At 44.9% G+C, this 19,316-nt stretch overlaps 1 protein-coding gene across 1 annotated transcript; it reads right to left on the minus strand.

Moving 5' to 3' along the window:
* Positions 1 to 9,363: 9,363 nt before the first annotated feature.
* Positions 9,364 to 11,058, minus strand: LOC147683083 (uncharacterized). Its single transcript, XM_086944777.1, has one exon. The coding sequence runs from the start codon at positions 11,056 to 11,058 to the stop codon at positions 9,364 to 9,366; it is 1,695 nt and encodes a 564-aa protein (XP_086800903.1).
* Between the last annotated feature and the right edge of the window lie 8,258 nt (positions 11,059 to 19,316).

Consider the following 19,316-nt stretch of genomic DNA (forward strand, 5'->3'; position numbering starts at 1 on the left):
GCAGAAGCCATCCTGTATTTAGAGACTATCTTGTCCGTTTTGTGGAATCCATTTTGTATTTCTGTCAGCCATTTTGTTTGCCATGTGCTCTGTCCTACCTTTCTGTTAACTGCTCTTGAAATCTGCCTCGAGACGAGATATATTTAGCATCTTCCACCTTCGCACAAGCTCCTCCCACTTGTTGTCTGTACACTTTCTGGATGACCTTATATGTACCTAAAACCAGCATTTTGTACTTGTACCGCCTTCATTTGAGCCTCTGAGTGGGTATAAAAGGACCAAGCTCCTTCCATTCAGTGTGTCACTTCATACATTACCGAAGGGTGCAGTGTGAATGTAGTTCCACCTCATGAGGTTTAATAAACTCTGTCTTTTCTATTACAGTTTCTGTGCCAACCTTCTTCCTATTGGTCTGAGGACTCTGTGCAGAGAAGGGAGAACCCCTAGCACTGGTAGGCCTTGTTGAGGTCCACTACTAAACTGGTAATGGGCTACCTCCCTTGTAGCACCAAATATGTGGCCATTAAATGATTTTTCTGTTGGTGTACCCAGTAGATTACAGGTGCTAGGGCAATACTATCTTCAATAGGTCTAATGACCAATATTAAATATAGTGACGCTAAAGACTTACTCCTCCCCAGTCACAATATTGTGCTCAGGAATCTGTTCTCAATTTTTTGAAGTGCAGAGGAATCAATGAAACCCCAAATTTGAGCTCCATATATCGCGGCTGTAACATTTGTAAATATATGTTTAAAAAAATGAAGTATAAGTTAAATAATAATATATAAAAATATAACATTATTTAATATACACTAAATAAATGATGTAAAAATGATGTTTACAAAAGTACTCAAAAGAGCTATTATAATCCATAAAACACACAACAGAAAACAATGAAACACCTACGGAAAATGTACACAACGCAAACTGTTTGAATATAATTTACATGGTTTAATACTAAAATTGCATTCAAATATTGTTTATCTATCAATATAAAAATGTGTTGTATAATTAGAGTGATGTATGTTAAAAAAGGCAAATATATACATTAAATATGAAAAAAAATTGCAAACAGTGTTAAGTATCTTTGTTATAATAGAAAACATCTAAATATAAATATGGTATTTTACAAGAGCAACAACCCCCTACTATGTGAATTATATTACTGAAAATCTGGGACACTAATTAAATTACATTAACTACTACCATTTTTAAAAAAGTATCGAACACTAAATGAGATGCATTTACTTTTTCCACTTCAATAAATAAAAGATTTTGGGGAAGGTGTTAAACACCGGAGGGATCACATTACCTATTACCAGTCCAAAATAAACTATTCTGAGGAAGGTGTTGGACACTAAAGGGGTCACATTTACTATTTACACTCCAATCGAAACCATTTTGAGGAAGGTGTTGGACTCTAAAGGGTCCAAATTTACTATTTCCACTATAAACTAAACCATTTTGGGGAAGATGTTGCACACTGAAGAGTTAACATTAAGTACCCTCACTCCAAACAAAATCAAATAGAAGGCAGTACACACTAAAGAGTTCCATACCAAATACATCCGCCATAGTAAAACATAATAATTATTTATTTAGAACATTAAAAAAAAATATTCTAACACACTACTACCCAAAACATCTATATATTTAACATGAACCAATAACATATTAAACATTTTTTATAAAATAAAAAAATCATAATATTTAGAAATGGAACAAAATTGAAATAAACAAATTATCCATAAAAATACACATAACACATTTAGAAATTTCCTAAAATAGATTTATATTACATAAAAAAGTAACCAAAATTAATTAAAAGTTATAAAATACATGAATTAAACATATAAAAATAATGTATTTTCTCATTACTTGTTTTATACATAAATACAAATGACTGCAATCAAGATGATAGTGTAGGACTCATTCTAGCCTCATGGAATGTAGCCGGTCTTCAGCAAAAAACAGTTTCAGCAGAGTGGTCTGCCTTTAATGAAGGCCATGATATATTGTTTATTCAAGAGACCTAGTCGCTGGAGTAAGTATTTCGACAAGGATACTTAAACCTTGCCAAGGTTGCAGAAGGTGGGCAGCGTGGTAGACCAAGGGGGGAATCACAATTTGGCTTAGGCAATCTTGTCTCTATAAGGCGGAGGAGGTTTATATTAATTCCAGTGATATCAATATAATTAGGATACAGATGGCAAATTTCCCGGACCTTCTTCTGATTAATGTCTATTCAAGGGGTTTGCAGGGTGGGAAAGCTTCTCCTATAATAGATATCTTGGATAGATTTTTAACTGAACATAGAGGTGATAACAATTTGATAATAGCTGGTGATTTTAACTGCACATTTAAACCCTTGGACCTGTATGATGTTGAGGTTAGTGTAGAGGAGGATGTCTGGTGGTCTATTCCTCAGTTGGATCTTCCTCCAATCAAAAAAGGCACTAGAGCAGCTATACAACTGAAAGTGCTCTGTTTGGAACAGGGCATCCGAGCAGTTAATGGGAGATCATCCTCGGATAAGCTCGGATTTAGCTCTGGTCTGCGTAGTAGTCATATTGACTACTTCCGGCTCAATAATTAATTTTGGTCCAATTAAACTGATATCGTGATCTGCGAACACGTGGAGTGTGACCATAATCCATTAGTGCTCACACTTCAACCCACATGCTCTCTTGGTAGTATTGGCTTGGAACCAGGAAAAGATCATGTGGAGGCCCTAATGACAAATGATATGAGAAAAGTTAGATGGGCAAATGTGTGGGTTGATGGTCAATGCATTGGGTACTCTACAGTCTTGTGTTTCTCAGGAAGAGCTTAACACCATAGCCACGCAGGTCCACGAGGAATTATTTACTAAGCTAAAATGCTTTTTCCTACAAAAGCACAAAAAAACATGACTGATTCAGGGTCTAAGGCTGCAGTATGGTATGATACATCATGTCGTATGAAGTATATAACCCTAGCTAGGGCAATCAGGTCACCGAAAATGGATGATATCCGAAGGGCCAGGGTAGAGTATAAGGCAGCCCATTATCATGCCAAAAAGGCCTGGGACAAACAACACTGGTCAGAATTGCTTAAGGCCTTCAGGGAGGAATATGTCTACCTTCTGGCACTTGGTGAAATGGGGGAGTGGGGCGCCAAGTAAGGTGCCCACAAATCATGTAGAGCCAGATCAGTGGGTATCGCATTTCAAAGGTCAGTTTGCACAAACTGGGAATGAGCAAGAAAGTTTTGATATGCCACTTCCCACATCTACATTGCACTTCTCAAAGGAAGATGTGGAAAATGCTTTATCTCTAGTGCCTAGAGGGAGGGCGCCCGGGCCGGATTGTATTGCCGCTGACTTGTTTCTTTATGATATTAAGAACTGGGCTCAATATATCCAGTTACTTGTGAATGCTATTGCAAGTGGAGCTACTGTGCCCAGTACTCGGGCAGGATCGGAAATACTCACCATATACAACAAAAGGGGATCATTCACGACCCAGGATTATAGGCCGATAAGCCTTATAGATTGTATACAAAAAGTGGCTGCTAGTCTAGTACTGAACAGAATCCAGGCATGGATAGAGGATTGCAATATTTTGTCTCCTCTCCAGGCGGGTTTTAGTGCATATACTAGCACCATAGACCGGGTGTTCAGGTTTATTATGATATATTGCCGTATTGTAGTACTTAGGGGAGGTACAATGTACGCAGCATTTGTCGACCTTAAGTTGGCTTTCTATCTTGTCCTCTGCATTAAGATGTGGCCAATCTTTTTGGCATTGGGTATTGGGTATGCCAGAAGATCTTCTGGCATTCTTGATTAAGTTACATACTGCAAATTATGCACAGGTGAGATGGGATGCGCAGGGAAGTACTACTAAAAAGTTCCCTGTTGAAAAGGGCGTCAGACAAGAGTGCCTTTTAGCACCAACTCTCTTCTCATTATATATTAACGGGGTAGTGCAATATTTTGAAAAGTATCCCACGGATGCTCCATCATTAGCCGGGATGAAGATCCCGTTGCTCATGTTTGCAGACGATACCCGTATAATTTCAAAGATTCGAAAGGGCTTTCAGTGTGCCCTCTCAAGATTCGAGGAGTTCTGTCAGGACCATGAAATTAGTAGTTAATGTAGATAAAATAAAATACATGGTCCTAAACAAAACCAGTACTATTAAAGGTAGGGTCGTGATGAAGGAAAGTAACCTGGAACAAACAGAGGGTTTAACTTATTTAGGGGTAACCATTGGCAATAAATTGAGTTGGAAGCCTCAAATAGATTTGCTCGCAGTCAAGCATGCCCAACTATGATGAGCCTTGCTAAAGAAGCAACGACTATCACACACCAAACCTATTGCTCCAGCATTACATATTTATTCCTCAAAGATCAGTGCCTCAATATTATATGGTGCTGAATTGTGGGGTTATGCCAATATAGATTTATTGGTATTAGCGCAAAATAAATTTCTTAGATTATTGATTGGCCTCCCGCAACCCACCCCATTGTTGCCCTTGTTTTTAGATCTGGGCTGCTTCTCATTGAGGATGTGGCTCATTTTCGGCCTGTGGCCTATTGGAGAAGGCTATGGGTTACACCAGAGCTCTCAAACTACGCCCAAGCCATAATGGAAGTTAGAGAGGCTGATGGTATGAGCAAAATCATGTGGCTAAAACGGGTAAAGACCACTCTTTGTGATATGGGGATGACACGTTTATGGGCATCCCCAGTTGTTAATGTATTTCCATCAAAAACTGAATTTAAGGCAGCACATTGGAATATGTTGGTTACGAGGCGATTTGCTGCATTAATGGGCCCCTCTCTGTCCAGAGACTTTCTTGAGTTAAACATGAAGTGAAATATGAAGGGCACTGGGATCTGATCCCTACCCCTAAAGATAAAAAACTTTATCACCAGTTTAGGGTGGGTTCACTCTCGACTAATGTATTTCCCAGCAACTGGTGTAGATCGAATAGTTAATTTTACAACAACAAGGGGCCCCAAATGAGTCAGCAGGGACCTCGGGGAACATACTTTTTTCATGCAACATTGGTCCCATGCATACAAGAAAGTTGAAAGGAATAAAATATAGACAGAGTCAATCTATATTAAGAGTGACATGTCCAGCCGGACAGTGGTCTTTTAAAGTTTACTCAATTTACATGTAGTTATATCACACAAAGTACCTTCCACAAGTCAGCCAGTGTGGAACACAAGCCTGTGCCCAGTACTTACAGAACGGGTACAGAAGGTGGATATAGAGAGCAAAGAAGGGCTTTATAAGGCAAAACACGTTTTTCTGTCATAAATGCAATTGTACAGAATATTTCAACAAAGCACCTTTAAAACACATAGTAATCACGTTTTGTTTTTGGTACTTAAAGGTCGACGGCGTTTCGGACCCCTAGTGATTCACGGGGACCATCATCAGGACATTTTCAGTGAAAGCCTTAACAATAATTTAGCCTCTAAATGCCAGTGATCCTCAATAGGAAACGGCGGTGGAGGGATGGAAATAGCGGGCGCCCACAGTAAGGCAGGGGGTGCCGCGGTACACAATGGTATCCGTCGGCGGCCAGGGAAACCGGGTGAGTCGGTTGGTAATTCGTATTACGGTGGTTGGACTGCATAGTCCACAGCATTTAAGTTGCCGCTGCAATGCCGGTCTGGGGACTGCCAAACTCGTAATCAGGCCGTTAGTACAAATTAGCATATTAGAAAGGAGACATATTCAGACCCACCAGAATGTTAAGTAGGGCGATTTGATGACATAAGCTTCCCCAGCTTGTTTCTTAGATGTCATGAGCATTCACATTTGTTTAACGTTCAGATCTCTATATAGAAACTATGTTAGATCTGCTGCTCAGCCAGTGTGAGTGTGATGTGTGGAATGTTGATGCATGGTGATGTGTTGGATTGTTAGGGTGCCTGTGAGGTGCTAGAGTGTCAGTTGGATTATCAATCAATCAATCAATCAGAGTACTTGTAAAGCGCGCTACTTACCCGTCAGAGTCTTAAGGCGCTGAGGGGAGCGGGGGGGGGGGTGCTGCTACTGCTCGAAGAGCCAGGTCTTGAGAAGTCATGTGAATGCGAGTAGGTCTTGGGTCTGCCGTAGGTGGGTAGGGAGGGTGTTCCAGGTCTTGGCGGCGAGGTAGGAGAAGGATCTGCTGCCGGATGTTATTCTTTGGATGTGAGGGACAGCGGCGAGGGCGAGGCTAGCGGGGCGGGGCGGTGCTGGCGGGTGGGGGGTGTAGAAGCTGAGACTGCTGTTTAGGTAGGCTGGTCCGGCGTTGTGGAGTGCTTTGTGTGCGTGGGTGAGGAGCTTGAAGGTGATCCTCTTGTCAATGGGGAGCCAGTGTAGGTCTCTCAGATGGGGGGTGATGTGGCTGCGATGTGGGACGTTGACGAACAGTCGGACGGAAGCGTTTTGGATGCAGTGTATTCGTTGTAGGTGTTTGGCTGGTATTCCTGCGTAGAGGGCGTTGCCGTAGTCCGGTCTGCTGCTGACGAGGGCCTGTCCCACCGTTCTTCTTGTTTCGGTAGGGATCCACTTGTAGATCCTGCGGAGCATGCGGATGGTGTTGTAGCAGGAGGAGAAGACGGCGTTGACCTGCTTAGACATGGAGAGGGAGGAGTCGAGGATGAATCCTAGGTTGGCAGCATGGTCGGTGGGTGTCGGTGCTGTTCCCAGTGTGGTCGGCCACCAGGAGTCGTCCCAGGCTGAGGGTGGGTCCGAGGATGAGGACCTCCGTCTTGTCCGAGTTCAGCTTCAGATGGCTGCTCCTCATCCAGTCGGCGATGGCCTTCATTCCCTTGTGGAGGTTGGTTTTGGCGGTGTGTAGTTCCTTGGTGGGGGAGAGGATGAGCTGGGTGTCATCGGCGTAGGAACTGATGTCGAGGTCGTGATTGCAGGCCACTTGTGCGAGGGGGGCCAGGTAGATGTTGAACAGCGTTGGGCTGATCGATGAGCCCTGGGGAACGCCGCAGGTGATGCCAGTGGCTTCGGATTGGAAGGGTGGGAGGCAGATGCTCTGGGTTCTGCCGGAGAGGAATGACTTGGTCCAGTCAAGGGTCTTCTCTTGGATTCCGGCTTCTAGGAGGCGTTTCTTTAGAGTGTGATGGCAGACCATGTCAAAGGCGGCTGACAGGTCCAGAAGGATGAGGGCTGATGTTTCGCCATTGTCTAGTTGGCGCCTGATGTCGTCTGTGGCGGCAATGAGGGCTGTCTCAGTGCTGTGGTTTCGTCTGAATCCGGAATGGGTCAGGTCCAAGATGGTGTCTTCGAGGTGGCAGGCCAATTTAATGTTGATTATTTTCTCGATGATCTTCGCCGGAATCGGAAGCAGGGAGATGGACCGGAAGTTCTTGTAGGTTCTTGGGGTCCGCCTTGGGCTTTTTGAGGTGGGCGTTGATTTCGGCGTGCTTCCAGCTTTCCGGGAATGTCGCTGTTTCGAAGGAGATGTTGATGACCTTCCGTAGTTGGGGTGCGATGGCTGCGTCTGCTTTGTTGAATACGTGGTGTGGGCATGGGTCTGACGGAGATCGTGAGTGGATGGAGTTAATGACCTTGCGTGTCTCGTCGTCGTCGACGTTGGACCAGGAGGTCAGGTGGTTGGCGCTGGTGGTGTTCACAGGGGATGTGGAGTCCGGCGTTGTCGGGGTGGTCATGGTGTGGAAGCAGTTGTGATGTCAGCGATCTTGCGATGGAAGAAGATGGCTAGTGAGTCGCACAGTTCTTGTGAGGGCGGGATGTCGCTGGTGTTGGCGCTGGGGTTGGAGAGTTCCTTTACGATGCTGAAGAGCTCTTTGCTGTCGTGTGCATTGTTATCCAGGCGGTCCTTGTAGGAGAATCTCTTGGCTAATATGATGAGGTGGTGATGTCTGCGGGTGGCGTACTTGTGGGCTGCGTGGTTGTCCGGTGTGCGTCTGTGGAGCCATATCTTCTCCAGTTTCCGGCATGCACGTTTGGAGGTCTGGAGTTCGTCAGTGAACCAGGTGGCTCTCTTGCTGGTGTGGCCGTTGGAGGGTCTCTTGAGCGGAGCGAGGGTGATGGCGTAGTCGTCGATCCACTGTCTGAGGTTACGGGCTGCAGCGTCTGGGTTGGTGGGGTTGGTGGGTGGGATCTGGGCAAGGGTGGTGATCAGCTGGTCTTTGGTGACTTTGCTCCAGCAGCGGCGAGGCAGCTGTTGGGTGCGGTGGTGCGTGGTTGGTTTCTTGAAGGTGAAATGGATGCAGCGGTGGTCGGTCTAGTGGAGTTCGGTGGTGTGGTCGAAGGCGAGGTGGGTGCCTGTGAAGAAGACGGGGTCCAGCGTGTGGCCGGCAGCACGGGTGGGTTCGGTGACGAGTTGTCTGAGGCCGAGGTCGGCGAGGTTGTCGATCAGGGTGGCAGAGTTGGCGTTGTTGTTGTTCTCGAGGTGGAAGTTCAGGTCCCCGAGGAGGATGTAGTCCGTGGAGGCGAGGGCATGGGTGCTGGCGAGGTCGGCGATGGAGTCGCTGAACTGAGCCCGGGGTCCGGGGGGTCTGTAGATGAGTGTTCCTCTGAGGGTGGTGTTGGGGTCGGGGTGGATCCGGAAGTGCAGGTGTTCAGCGGTGTTTAGGGTGTCATCTGCGTGGGTGGCGACCTTGAGGGTAGACTTGTGGATGATGGCTATTGGTAAGGTGGGATTTTTGATCTCTTATCTGATCACTATAGATCTAGATCCCAACTCAGGTCGACTGAACCTTTGTTACCTGTCATAGAGTAAAAAAAGCAATCCACTACTAGGTTAATCAGTTTAAGACTTAACACAACTCTGAAGAACCACTTACCACGAATAAGTTTAAAAGTTTTATTATAAAGCCAAAGATAACTGGAGATACAAACATCTCAATATAAGGTTCAAAAGATACACTGGCATCAATACAAACAAGAATTCTCTAAATGATCTTAGGCGACAGAAGAATATCACCAAAACTAATTCAAAGATCAACAAGTTTGCAAGAATAGCCACAAGTTGTAACTTGAGCGTCATTTACAAAAGGAAGAAAAATCCAGATTAGACTGTCTTAGCAACATTACATTCTCCTCTGCAATGGCCACATAACATGGAGTTTAATATCATTCTAACATCTTTAAACACTACTACATTAGCTTTTCACACTGTTATATGCACTCTGTATTAATCAAACACTATTATATATATCCACTCTATAAATTCGACACTCTTATATATTCTTTTAACTAAACTGGTGTAACTTGCTTGTAAATATGGTGGACCTCTACATTTTACTTCATTTGCGCTCTCTCAGTTCCCCCCTTTGATGACCTTTAGGAGTCATCACCATCACAACACTATTCCTGAGAGTATGAATTAAATCAAACAGAACTCGTTGCAGTGCTCCCTCGCTTCATCATCTCTAGAGCCCTCAGACTCCTGTACTGGTTATCCTGCATCGCAGCTAACCTCTGCTCCTGCTCTCTCATGGATCTTTGCAACCTATTTGATTTATACCATTGATACAACCGCACCAATCCCCACAATGTGATTACACAGATCACTATAATGATGATGGGTTTCAGTATGTACCAAATGAAACTCTTCCCTAGGTTGGCAAACCAACCTCCAACTTTACCCATTCCATGACCCACTTTTTCCCACACATTTACCTTTGTCAGATCCTCAATCTCATGATGAATTTCAGTGATGTTCTGTATATACTTTTCAAGAGGTTTTGAATTGTCTGGAATGTAAGTGCAACATTCCTGGACCTTCAAAGCCTTACAGATTCCGCCCTCTTTGGCTAACAGGACATCTAGAGCAAGTCGGTTCTGAAGAACCATTGCCCTTATCGATTGCATCTCTCCCTCCACCAGCATAAGTGATCTAGCAGTGCTGGCAGATAATCTATCTACGACTGTTGCCAATCTCCTAATCTTGACATCATTCAGTATTAGCCCTAAAAGAGGGAACACAGCACCAAATACATCTCCAACTACCTCAACATCGCTTACATCTCTTCTTCCTCTGGCTTGAGTTCTTCCCTCTATTATTTCTAGATCCTTAGCATGGTATATTTTGGGGAAGACAATTGCTAAATAACATGATCCGTACCAATTATCAGGTATTTTCACGTATGCATTTCTTCCACAGACAAAATATACATTCGGGATCACCTGCATTCCCTTCAAGAAATCCTTTGTATAGTATTCTATTTGGAAAGCATGTTCACAACTTACTTCTCCCACAAACACATTCTCATAGTAGGTTTTACCCCTGTATATACATAGCTTCCCTTTTTGTGTTCGATCTAAAGCTATTGGACCATTACTACCCTTCCTTTTGTGTGACTTTTCCTCCTCGGTCCAATCTGTTTTCCATTGGCCTGAAGCCTTTAGGATCTTCTGCCTCCTGTATCGATCATCCACCTGCCCTATAAACTTTTTCTCAATTTCTGACACTTTACACGTCAAATTATTTCTTCGGGCATATGAAGTATCCAGCGTATTCCAAGGAATGAAACATTTCTTTAATCTATCTTCACTCTTATAATAGTCCCACTTATTCATATGCTTGTAGTTCGGGACGTCTGGTAAAACAGCGTCAAAATTTGAAAAGTAATACTCAAAGCTATCGCGTCCATAAAATATACTAAGCAACAGACTACATGTGATTCCGTAAGTCAATGGAAGATGATGATACCTAATACCTTCGTCTACAGAGGCTGGTAATTGTATGCAGACGTAGCAGTCCTTTGCATCCATGGCATCAATGTATTCATACAGTAATTTAGCATAGGCATTAGATTTGAAATTCCCTTGTGATTCATCTACGTGCAACCTACGAGTCTCTGCTGCTAGCAAAGCTTTATCTTTCTCTATATTATCCCCCTTTTGACCAGCAGTAGTAGGTTTCAGTGTCGCTGCAACTTTTGCTGCTTTTGTTGCCTTCTCTTCATTTTCATGTCCCACTATATATGATACAGTAACTACTAAAGCTATAAGAAAAATCACTCCCACTATAAGTGTGCCTACTATGCATGTTGCCTTGCGGTTCGGGTTGCCGGCCTCCATGATCTCAAGACAGTGTAGTTCTATTTTCTATCACAACACAAAGTCTCTTTTCTTTGCTCCTTCAACTGTGTTTTCTTTGCTTATTCGGTCTTTTCGAACCACACCTGGAAGCTGATAAACCCTTTTGCAAGATCAGTCTTTTGAATTATAGCAACAGACAACCCTAGCCCTTCTCCGCCCACTAAATGGAAAAGTCCCTAAATTTCTTCTTCTTCCTCTTGACGTTAGGTTATCTTCTTAATCTTGTTTATTTACAAAGTCTTTAGTTGTCTACAATCATGCGTGTTCCAGCTGCTCTAATCACGTATTCTAAAATTTCTAAGCGAAGAATGATCTCCTCGAGTGCTGGTATCGTTGGACCAAAAGTCGGAAATTCTACTCTGTTTAAAACCAGTTCTCTTATTCTACTCAGATATGGAGGATTGGGGACAGTGAGTGTCAGTAACCCTTCGATCTCTAGTCCAGGTACCAACAACACCACTTCCAACATTATGATGGGGTCAGTACTGGTCACTGTCACTTCCCTCACCCTCCCGGATTTCCGTGAACCAGACATCTGCTGCTAGGTAGGTCCACTCAGGAGTGACATATCTTCTGCAGGGCACTCGCACCCTCCTTGATCTTCTTGGACCCTCCTGTTCCTGATTCTGTGCACCTTCGTCCAGATCTGAGTCTTCCGATATAGGAGCAAGAGTTCTCTCTGGAGTTTGCTTCAAGCTCAGCCTCCTCTTCCTTTCAGGCCAACTAGCTTCTCCACATCTTGTTCTCCTATTTCTTGTCCTCACACTCGGTTCTTGATCGCTTGTGACTTGATCAGTGTCTGAGCCGTATTCACAGCAACTTTCTCCTTCAGTAGCAACTTCAGTTTCACTGTCGTCTTGTCTTCCTTCCGAAATTTCTTCTGAAGCACTCCCAGCTTCCTCCGACACCACCACAGCTTGACTGGTCCCCTCTAGTGGTTCGCCGTCCACCGTTGGATTTTCATCTGTGAGAGGAGCTGTTTCTTCTAGGGGTGCTGGAACTCTTCGAGTATGGGAGGCGTGTATCCAGTTTGGCAGCCCTCCACATTTGACAGCAGTATTCGTTGTCAGGATTATCTGGTAGGGTCCCCTCCAGCGCACGTCTAAGCAGTTCTTCCGGACATGCTTCTTCACCAGCACCCAGTCACCAGGGCACTGGTCGTGACATAGGTCTCTGGAAGATGGAATTTCAGCAGCCTGCACCTGAAGAGACACAGAATGAATGACATCAGAAAGTCCCTTGCAATAATTCTGTGATATTCAACAAAGCTGTAGTTGGAACAGATGGAAGTCTCATTGCCCTCCCCATTAGAACCTCGTGTGGGGAGAGACCTGTTCTCCTGTCTGGTGTGCTACGTATACTCATGAGTACCAATGGCAGGGCATCAGGCCAGCTTAAGGATGTTGATGAACACACTTTGGCCATTCGGGATTTTATCGTCCCGTTTATCTGTTCCACAATCCCTGAAGCCTCTGGTCGATAGCTACAGTGCAATTTCTGATCAATATTTAATGCAGAGCAAAGCATCTTCACAACTTCATTGTTGAAATGTGTTCCTCTATCTGATTCCAAAGAGGTCGGCACCCGGAAGCGTGGTATTAACTCTCTAAGCAACAACTTTGCTACTGTGAGTGTGTCGCACCTGCGTGTAGGGTATGCCTCGACCCATCTGGAAAATATGCATACAACCACCAGAACCTACTTGAGGCGGTTGCATTTTGGCATCTCAATAAAGTCTAATTGCATTCTATTGAAAGGCCCACCAGACCTCCCAATGTGACTCAATGTAACTGGTGTCCTTTTCCCCACGTTCAATTGTTGACATGTTACACACCTCTGACACACTGCTTCTGCGGCTACTCTAAACTTGGGGTTATATCAAGTCTGCCTAAATACCCGCAGCATGGCATCTCTTCCTAAATGTACTGGACCATGTATCTGTCTTGCCATTGGACTCACTAATTCATTTGGTAATACTGCCCTTCCATCTGCTGAAACCCACTAATCTATTTCACTTTTTACACAACCTGCGGTTTCCCATGCCTTTTTCTCAAAATCTGATGCATTCTCTTGCATACCCTTTAAGTCATTCCTAGTGTCTACTGTTTCTAGCATCATGTTTAACTCTGTCTTCTCCTGTGTCCCACCCACTTCCACTTCCGTGAAAGAGTATCCTTGTTCCGCGCAATAGCGAGCAACCTCATCGGCGTACCTGTTTCCTTGGGTCTCAAAATCAGTACCTTTGGTGTGGGCTACACATTTAACAATGGCAATTGCTGCCGGACCTTGTAATGCTTCTAACAATAGTCGCACAAACTCTCCATTTCGTATAGGCGAACCTGAAGAAGTCATGTAACCTCTCTGAGACCACAATTGCCCAAAGTCATGAACTACACCGAAACCATATTGGCTATCAGTGTAAATGGTGACTCGAATTTTGCGACCTGCTAAACAGGCATGTGTCAATGCAATAATCTCAGCTACCTGAGCGGAGTGTACTCCTTCCAGACAAGCGGCTTCCACAACTCCAGTAATGGTGCAAACATCATAAGCTGCTCTCTACTGACCAGTATTGTCTCTTACACATGAGCCATCAACGAAGAAAATTTCATCAGGGTCGGTCAACGGCTCATCCACAATATCTGGTCTTGGCTTGGTGCATAGTTCAGTCACATCAAGGCAATCGTAATCTTCACATTCTTCATCTTCTATATCATTAGGAAGTGGCATCAAAGTAGCAGGGTTCAAAACAGAGCACCTCTTAAGGGTCACGTTCTCCGCAGCAAGGATGACTTGCTTGTAGCGCGTGAGCCTATTATTGGTCAAGTGCTGTGTCTTGGTCCTGGTGATTAACAGTTCTACAGAATGAGGTACATACACCACTAATTGATGTCCCATTACTATACTTTCGCACCTTTCAATGCTGACACCCGTTGCAGCAACGGATTTGAGACATCCGGGCAACGCTGCGGCTACTGGGTCTAAAGTAGCCGAAAAATATGCAACTGGTCTACGGGCATTTCCATGGATTTGTGCTAGGACTGACAAAGCACAGCCTTCTCTTTCGCAGCAGTAAAGTAAAAATGGTTTTTCGTAGTCAGGCATTCCTAAAGCTGGAGCCCGACACAAGTCCTCTCTCAGCTGTAGGAACGACATCAAACAATCTTTGTCCCATGGTACCGGATCACTCACCTCCTTGTGCGTCAGTTTTTGTAAGGGTTTTGCTTTCAGGGAAAAGTTAGCTATCCACTGTCGGCAATAACCAACCATTCCTAGGAACATCCTGACCTCTCTTTGTGTCGTAGGCGAATTCATCTTCATGATCGCCTCTATCCTATCTGGTGACACCTTCCGCTTTCCTTTTTCAATTCGGTGACCCAAGTACTGTACTTCTGTCAGACAGTACTGCAATTTGCTCGGAGACACCTTATGTCCATTTTCAGCTAAATGGTTCAGCAAGGCGATGGTGTCTATTTTACAAGCTTCTTCTGTTCCTGACGCAACAAGTAGGTCGTCTATGTACTGAACTAGAACCGAGTCCTGTGGCAGTACTAGACTTTCAAGATTCTTCTTCAGTAGCTGGTTGAAAATAGATGGGCTTTCTGTATACCCCTGTGGGATACGACACCATGTTAAGACGCGATTTTCCAGCTTAAATGCGAAAAGAAACTGGCTCTCCTCATCTAATGGAATTGAAAAGAAAGCCTGGCAAAGATCTATCACTGTGAACCACTCAGCTTGGAATGGTATCTGAAACAATATCACTGATGGATTCGGTACCACTGGACAACATGAAACAACTATGTTATTAATCTTTCTGAGATCTTGCACTATTCTAAATTTTCCGCTAGGTTTCTGCAAACCCATAATCGGGGAGTTGCACGGACTACCCACGATTTCCTTCAGTATTCCCTGCTTAATCATGGAGTCGATCATGGGTTTTATTCCTGCAATCGTCTCCGGGGTCAATTTGTATTGTGGCGTTCTTGGATATTCAACATTTGGTTTTATCATGATTTTCACTGGTTCTACTCCTTTAATCAATCCTATCTCTTCTCCAGTGAAATCCCATACTTCAGATGACACAGTGCTCCTTAAGTCCCAAGGAAGCTCTTCCACCGTCAGGGTAGGATACAGTTCTACGCACACTCTTGAGTTTGCAACTTTAAAGGTGGCATCATCGTCGTTAGTCTGTACCTCTACCCCCTGAGGAGTGCAGTATATGGTGCAATTTAGTTTGCACAATAAGTCTCTTCCTAACAGACACACAGGGCTAGAATCACATACTGCAAACTGATGCTCATTGCTGTAGTTTCCTATTCTCACTAGCACTGGTTCCGTCAAAGGGTTAGTCATTCTCCTGTTTGCGACTCCTACCACTTGAATTGTTTCCCCCAACATTGGCAGATCTGGAACCACGGCTGATCTAAAAGTTGATCGAGTAGCTCCAGTATCTACTAAAAATGTCGTAGGACACCCTGCCACCTCAGCCTCAACAAACGGTCCTCTTTGATCCACCTCTAGAACTGCCCCGAGGGTACAGTCCTCCTCTCTACTCACACGCCGTCCAGTTAGTGGATCAACGTAGTAACACTCTTCTCCTGCTACTAAAAGAGGCATTTGTCTATGGATCTTTCCTCCTGTCGCAATCTTTGGTGGTTGAGGGAACTGAGCTTGAGGAGCCAAAGTCCCCCCTTTGTCCACCCTACTCTTTGGTACCGTCACCACTTGGGCTGGAACGGTCTGAACTTCCTCCTCTTCTACCTCCAATTCTCCATTTTCAGGGTTATAGGGACACTCGCGTTTCCAATGTCCCACCTGGTGACACTGGTGACACTTAGTCGTCTTTTTCAATGTAGCAAAGTCTATTATAGGTCTCGGATTTTCCTCGTTGTCCCTATTCTGACTATTCGATCTCCTTCCCATCGTCCCTGTTCCCTGTTGCTGCTGTCCACCCTTTCCAGCTGACTGCATCTGAACCATCAGCAACTTCTCCTTAAGTTTCTTTGCTTTGGAATCTATTTCATCACTGCAATACCTTGCGTATCTCAAAATGTCATCCAAGGGTTTGTTTTGCCAGCAAATTAAATGTTGCTGAATCATCAAGCAAATATCAGGCCTCAAACCCAAAACGAACTTCGATACAAACTGTCCTATGTCTTTGGGATCCATTACATCTAATCCACTGTATTGTTTGAACGTTTTCAGCAATCGCTCATAAAATTCATGGACTGTCTCCTTGGGTTCCTGTCTAGTTCGGTCTATTTTTACCCAATCTATATCTTGCGGTGGCACCTTCTCTTTCAGCCACGTCATCACCCTTTCATATTTTGCCATTACTGTTTCTGACGGTCCATTAGTACGAGCATCTCTTACTTGTTCCGCTGTGGGCCATTCGACACTAACTTTGCATGCTATCCACAAGTCTCCTGGGACCACAATGTCAAATAAAGTGTTCAAATCAATCCACAGTACTTTGGATATCTTCACAAACCTCTCTACCTGTTTGTACCACTCCACTGGATTTTCCCTTAACTTTGGAAATGAATTTGTAAACGCAGCCAAATCTCCCCTACTCCAGGGCACATGTACATAATTCCCATTCGCTATTTCTCGCAAAGGGAATGCCTCCATCCGCAGTGGCCTTCCCTCCGGGGACATCCCAATCGCGCTTCGCCTAACAGTCCCTTTCTTGGACCACCTTTCTTCCCATTTGTCCAAATCTCTCCATGCTCCTATTCCTGTGATCAGTTCCCTTATGTGTGTTTTTAATCCAGTTGTCCTCCTCTCATCTAGGTCCTGATCTGAATATTGCAACCTATGGTTGCCCTGCAGTGCCTTTGTTCTTGACAATTCTACCATATACTTGTCTGCCAGTTCAGACAATTTCTCGTGAGTTGCTCTTGGCTTTCGAGTAATATTCTTAGCTATAAACAGCAGCTCATCTTGTTCGTACATGTCAATCCTTTTAAAGGCAACGCACCATCTATTATCTCATCCAGGTTAGATTTTAAACTGGTCACATCGAGCCTTCTTGCTTTTATCACAGCTTTCAGTATGCTGTCTCTAGAGAGCCCATTTACGTCTCTCCCATCACAGCTCTGAGTCCTACGTCTGGGCTCAGGCGTATTATGGGGAGTCCTCCCATGCTCCCATCTTTCCAGGTCCCATCTTTCCAAGTCCCATGCAGTTCCATCCCCTCTTGGTGTGTGGTGAAACACTGCTCTATTCCCCATAGTCCCACATTGCCCATTCTGCTTCGTTTCTCTAGGTGCATGATAAGACACTCCATTATTCCCCATGCTTTCGCAATTCCCCTGCTGTCTATTATCGCTCAACACATGGTAAGACCCTTCACAGCTCCCCATGTTCCCACGATCCCGCTCCTGCCCATGATCGCTTGACGCATGGTGAGACACCTCGTGGCTCCCCATGTTCCCGCGATTCCAATGCTGTACGTTATCACCAGGTGTATGGTGGGTGCACTTAAAGCTATCCCTGTACTCTTGCGTCCTTCGGTCTCCCTCACTGTGGATGAGACGAGACGCCCTTCCACACTCTGTACTTCCACCTTCTCGCTCCTGCCTACTTCCACCGGGGATATGACGGATCTCTCCTCTACCCTCCTGACTCTTACCGTCCCACTCCTGACCGCTTTTGCTAGCCCCGCAGTGAGACAATGTCCCATTGCCTTGACTTCCCCATTCAGCTTCCGCTCTTGACCTGTTACTCTGTGTCCCTGTGGCAGCATCCCATTCCCTCAAGTCAGCCCTCAACTCCTTAAAGGATTTCGGCCGTGGTCCTCTCAGATCCATCGGTCCTCTCTGACCCCCCTGTTCTGTTATGGAATCTACTGCAGAATTCAATGGGGTGCTCCCTTCTCTCGGTCCTGGCAATTGCCTCCAGGCATTTGTCATGTTGTTCCTCCTTTCCATTTCAGCCCTTTCTCTGTCTAGCCATACCTGTTCCTCCTCTCTCACCTTCTCTGGGTTATAAATCGATACTATAGGACCTATGGTAACGAGTACTTGAAGAGTATCTGGCAATCCATGAGACTCAACACACTCTGCTGCTGGCACCTTCTGCACCACAAACCTTCCGACTACTCTCTGTACTGGACTAGGTTGAGGTGTTTTCTCACCCTTGGTAGGTTCCCAATCCGTTATAGGGAGTGGTCTATTCTCCTCTATGCCCACCCTATCTTCTCTTGGGAGCCCGTTTCCTTCCATCTCTCTATTGTACAGAGGCGGTCTATCTATCAATAACCTATTTATTAGGCTATCCTCTGATTCGCTCTCATCATCCTCCTCTGGGGTTCTCTTGTCTCCTGTAACCTCTATCTCTGGGTACAACTTATCCACTTCAATAGTCTGTACCCTCCATTTCTTGGCTTCCGCATCCCATTTGGCATCTTGTACTGCTCTTACCGATCGTCTCACTCTTTCTTGACGCCTGTTCTGATTCCTGTCATGCGCCGCCCTAATCCACACATTAAGGGCTTCAAACTGTGTTGGTCTAGGCAAAGGTCTCAATGAAGACATAAGTGCTTTTAGCTGGTGCAAGACTTCTAATCTAAACGTTCCGTATTTTGGAAAAGTCAGTTCTTCGTTCCCTTCCGTAATCTTACTCCAATTAGCAATCCACAGTATAGTATGCAACCCAACATACGTAGCCATATAATGAGCTGGTGTACCCTCTGGCGGGGCCTCTTCCCCGTAATAAGAGTTCTCTTCTTTTTCTCTTAAAAATCCCTCTCAAGCATTTAAAACACTTCATGGTCAGAATCTACAATTTTCCCCTATTTCCTTGCGTTCGTTTACTTCCTGATGACAATCTACCAATCCCAGCGCGGTTCTCGCTAACCGGCCTATCCCAGCGCGGTTTCACACCAACCAGCCTATCGCAGCGCGGTTCGCGTCGACCGGCCTATCACAGCGCGGTTTCACACCAACCGGCCTATCACAGCGCGGCTCTCTCTGACGTCACTCGTCTCCCCTTCGCAGCAGTTCCCCTCCTTTCTCAGCTCGTCTCCCGGTCATGCATGCGTCCCATTCATACCCTGAAAAATGATTACTTCCGACCAAGCGATCACTTTCCTTGACTGTACGCCCACAGTCTAACTGTAATTGTCACCTTAACTGACGAAATGTCTTTCCGTGAACGTCCAGACAATCGCCTTAACTGATAGGTTACTTACACACAGTAACTTCTGACCCGCGTCCGTTACTCATACACTC

The sequence above is a fragment of the Lissotriton vulgaris genome, chromosome 11 (assembly GCF_964263255.1).
Source record: "Lissotriton vulgaris chromosome 11, aLisVul1.2, whole genome shotgun sequence".
NCBI classification, from domain to species: Eukaryota; Metazoa; Chordata; class Amphibia; order Caudata; family Salamandridae; genus Lissotriton; species Lissotriton vulgaris.

Bases quoted from the DNA above. Each gene is read 5' to 3' on its own strand.
- LOC147683083 (XM_086944777.1), bottom strand. From the start codon at position 11,058: ATGGAGGCCGGCAACCCGAACCGCAAGGCAACATGCATAGTAGGCACA.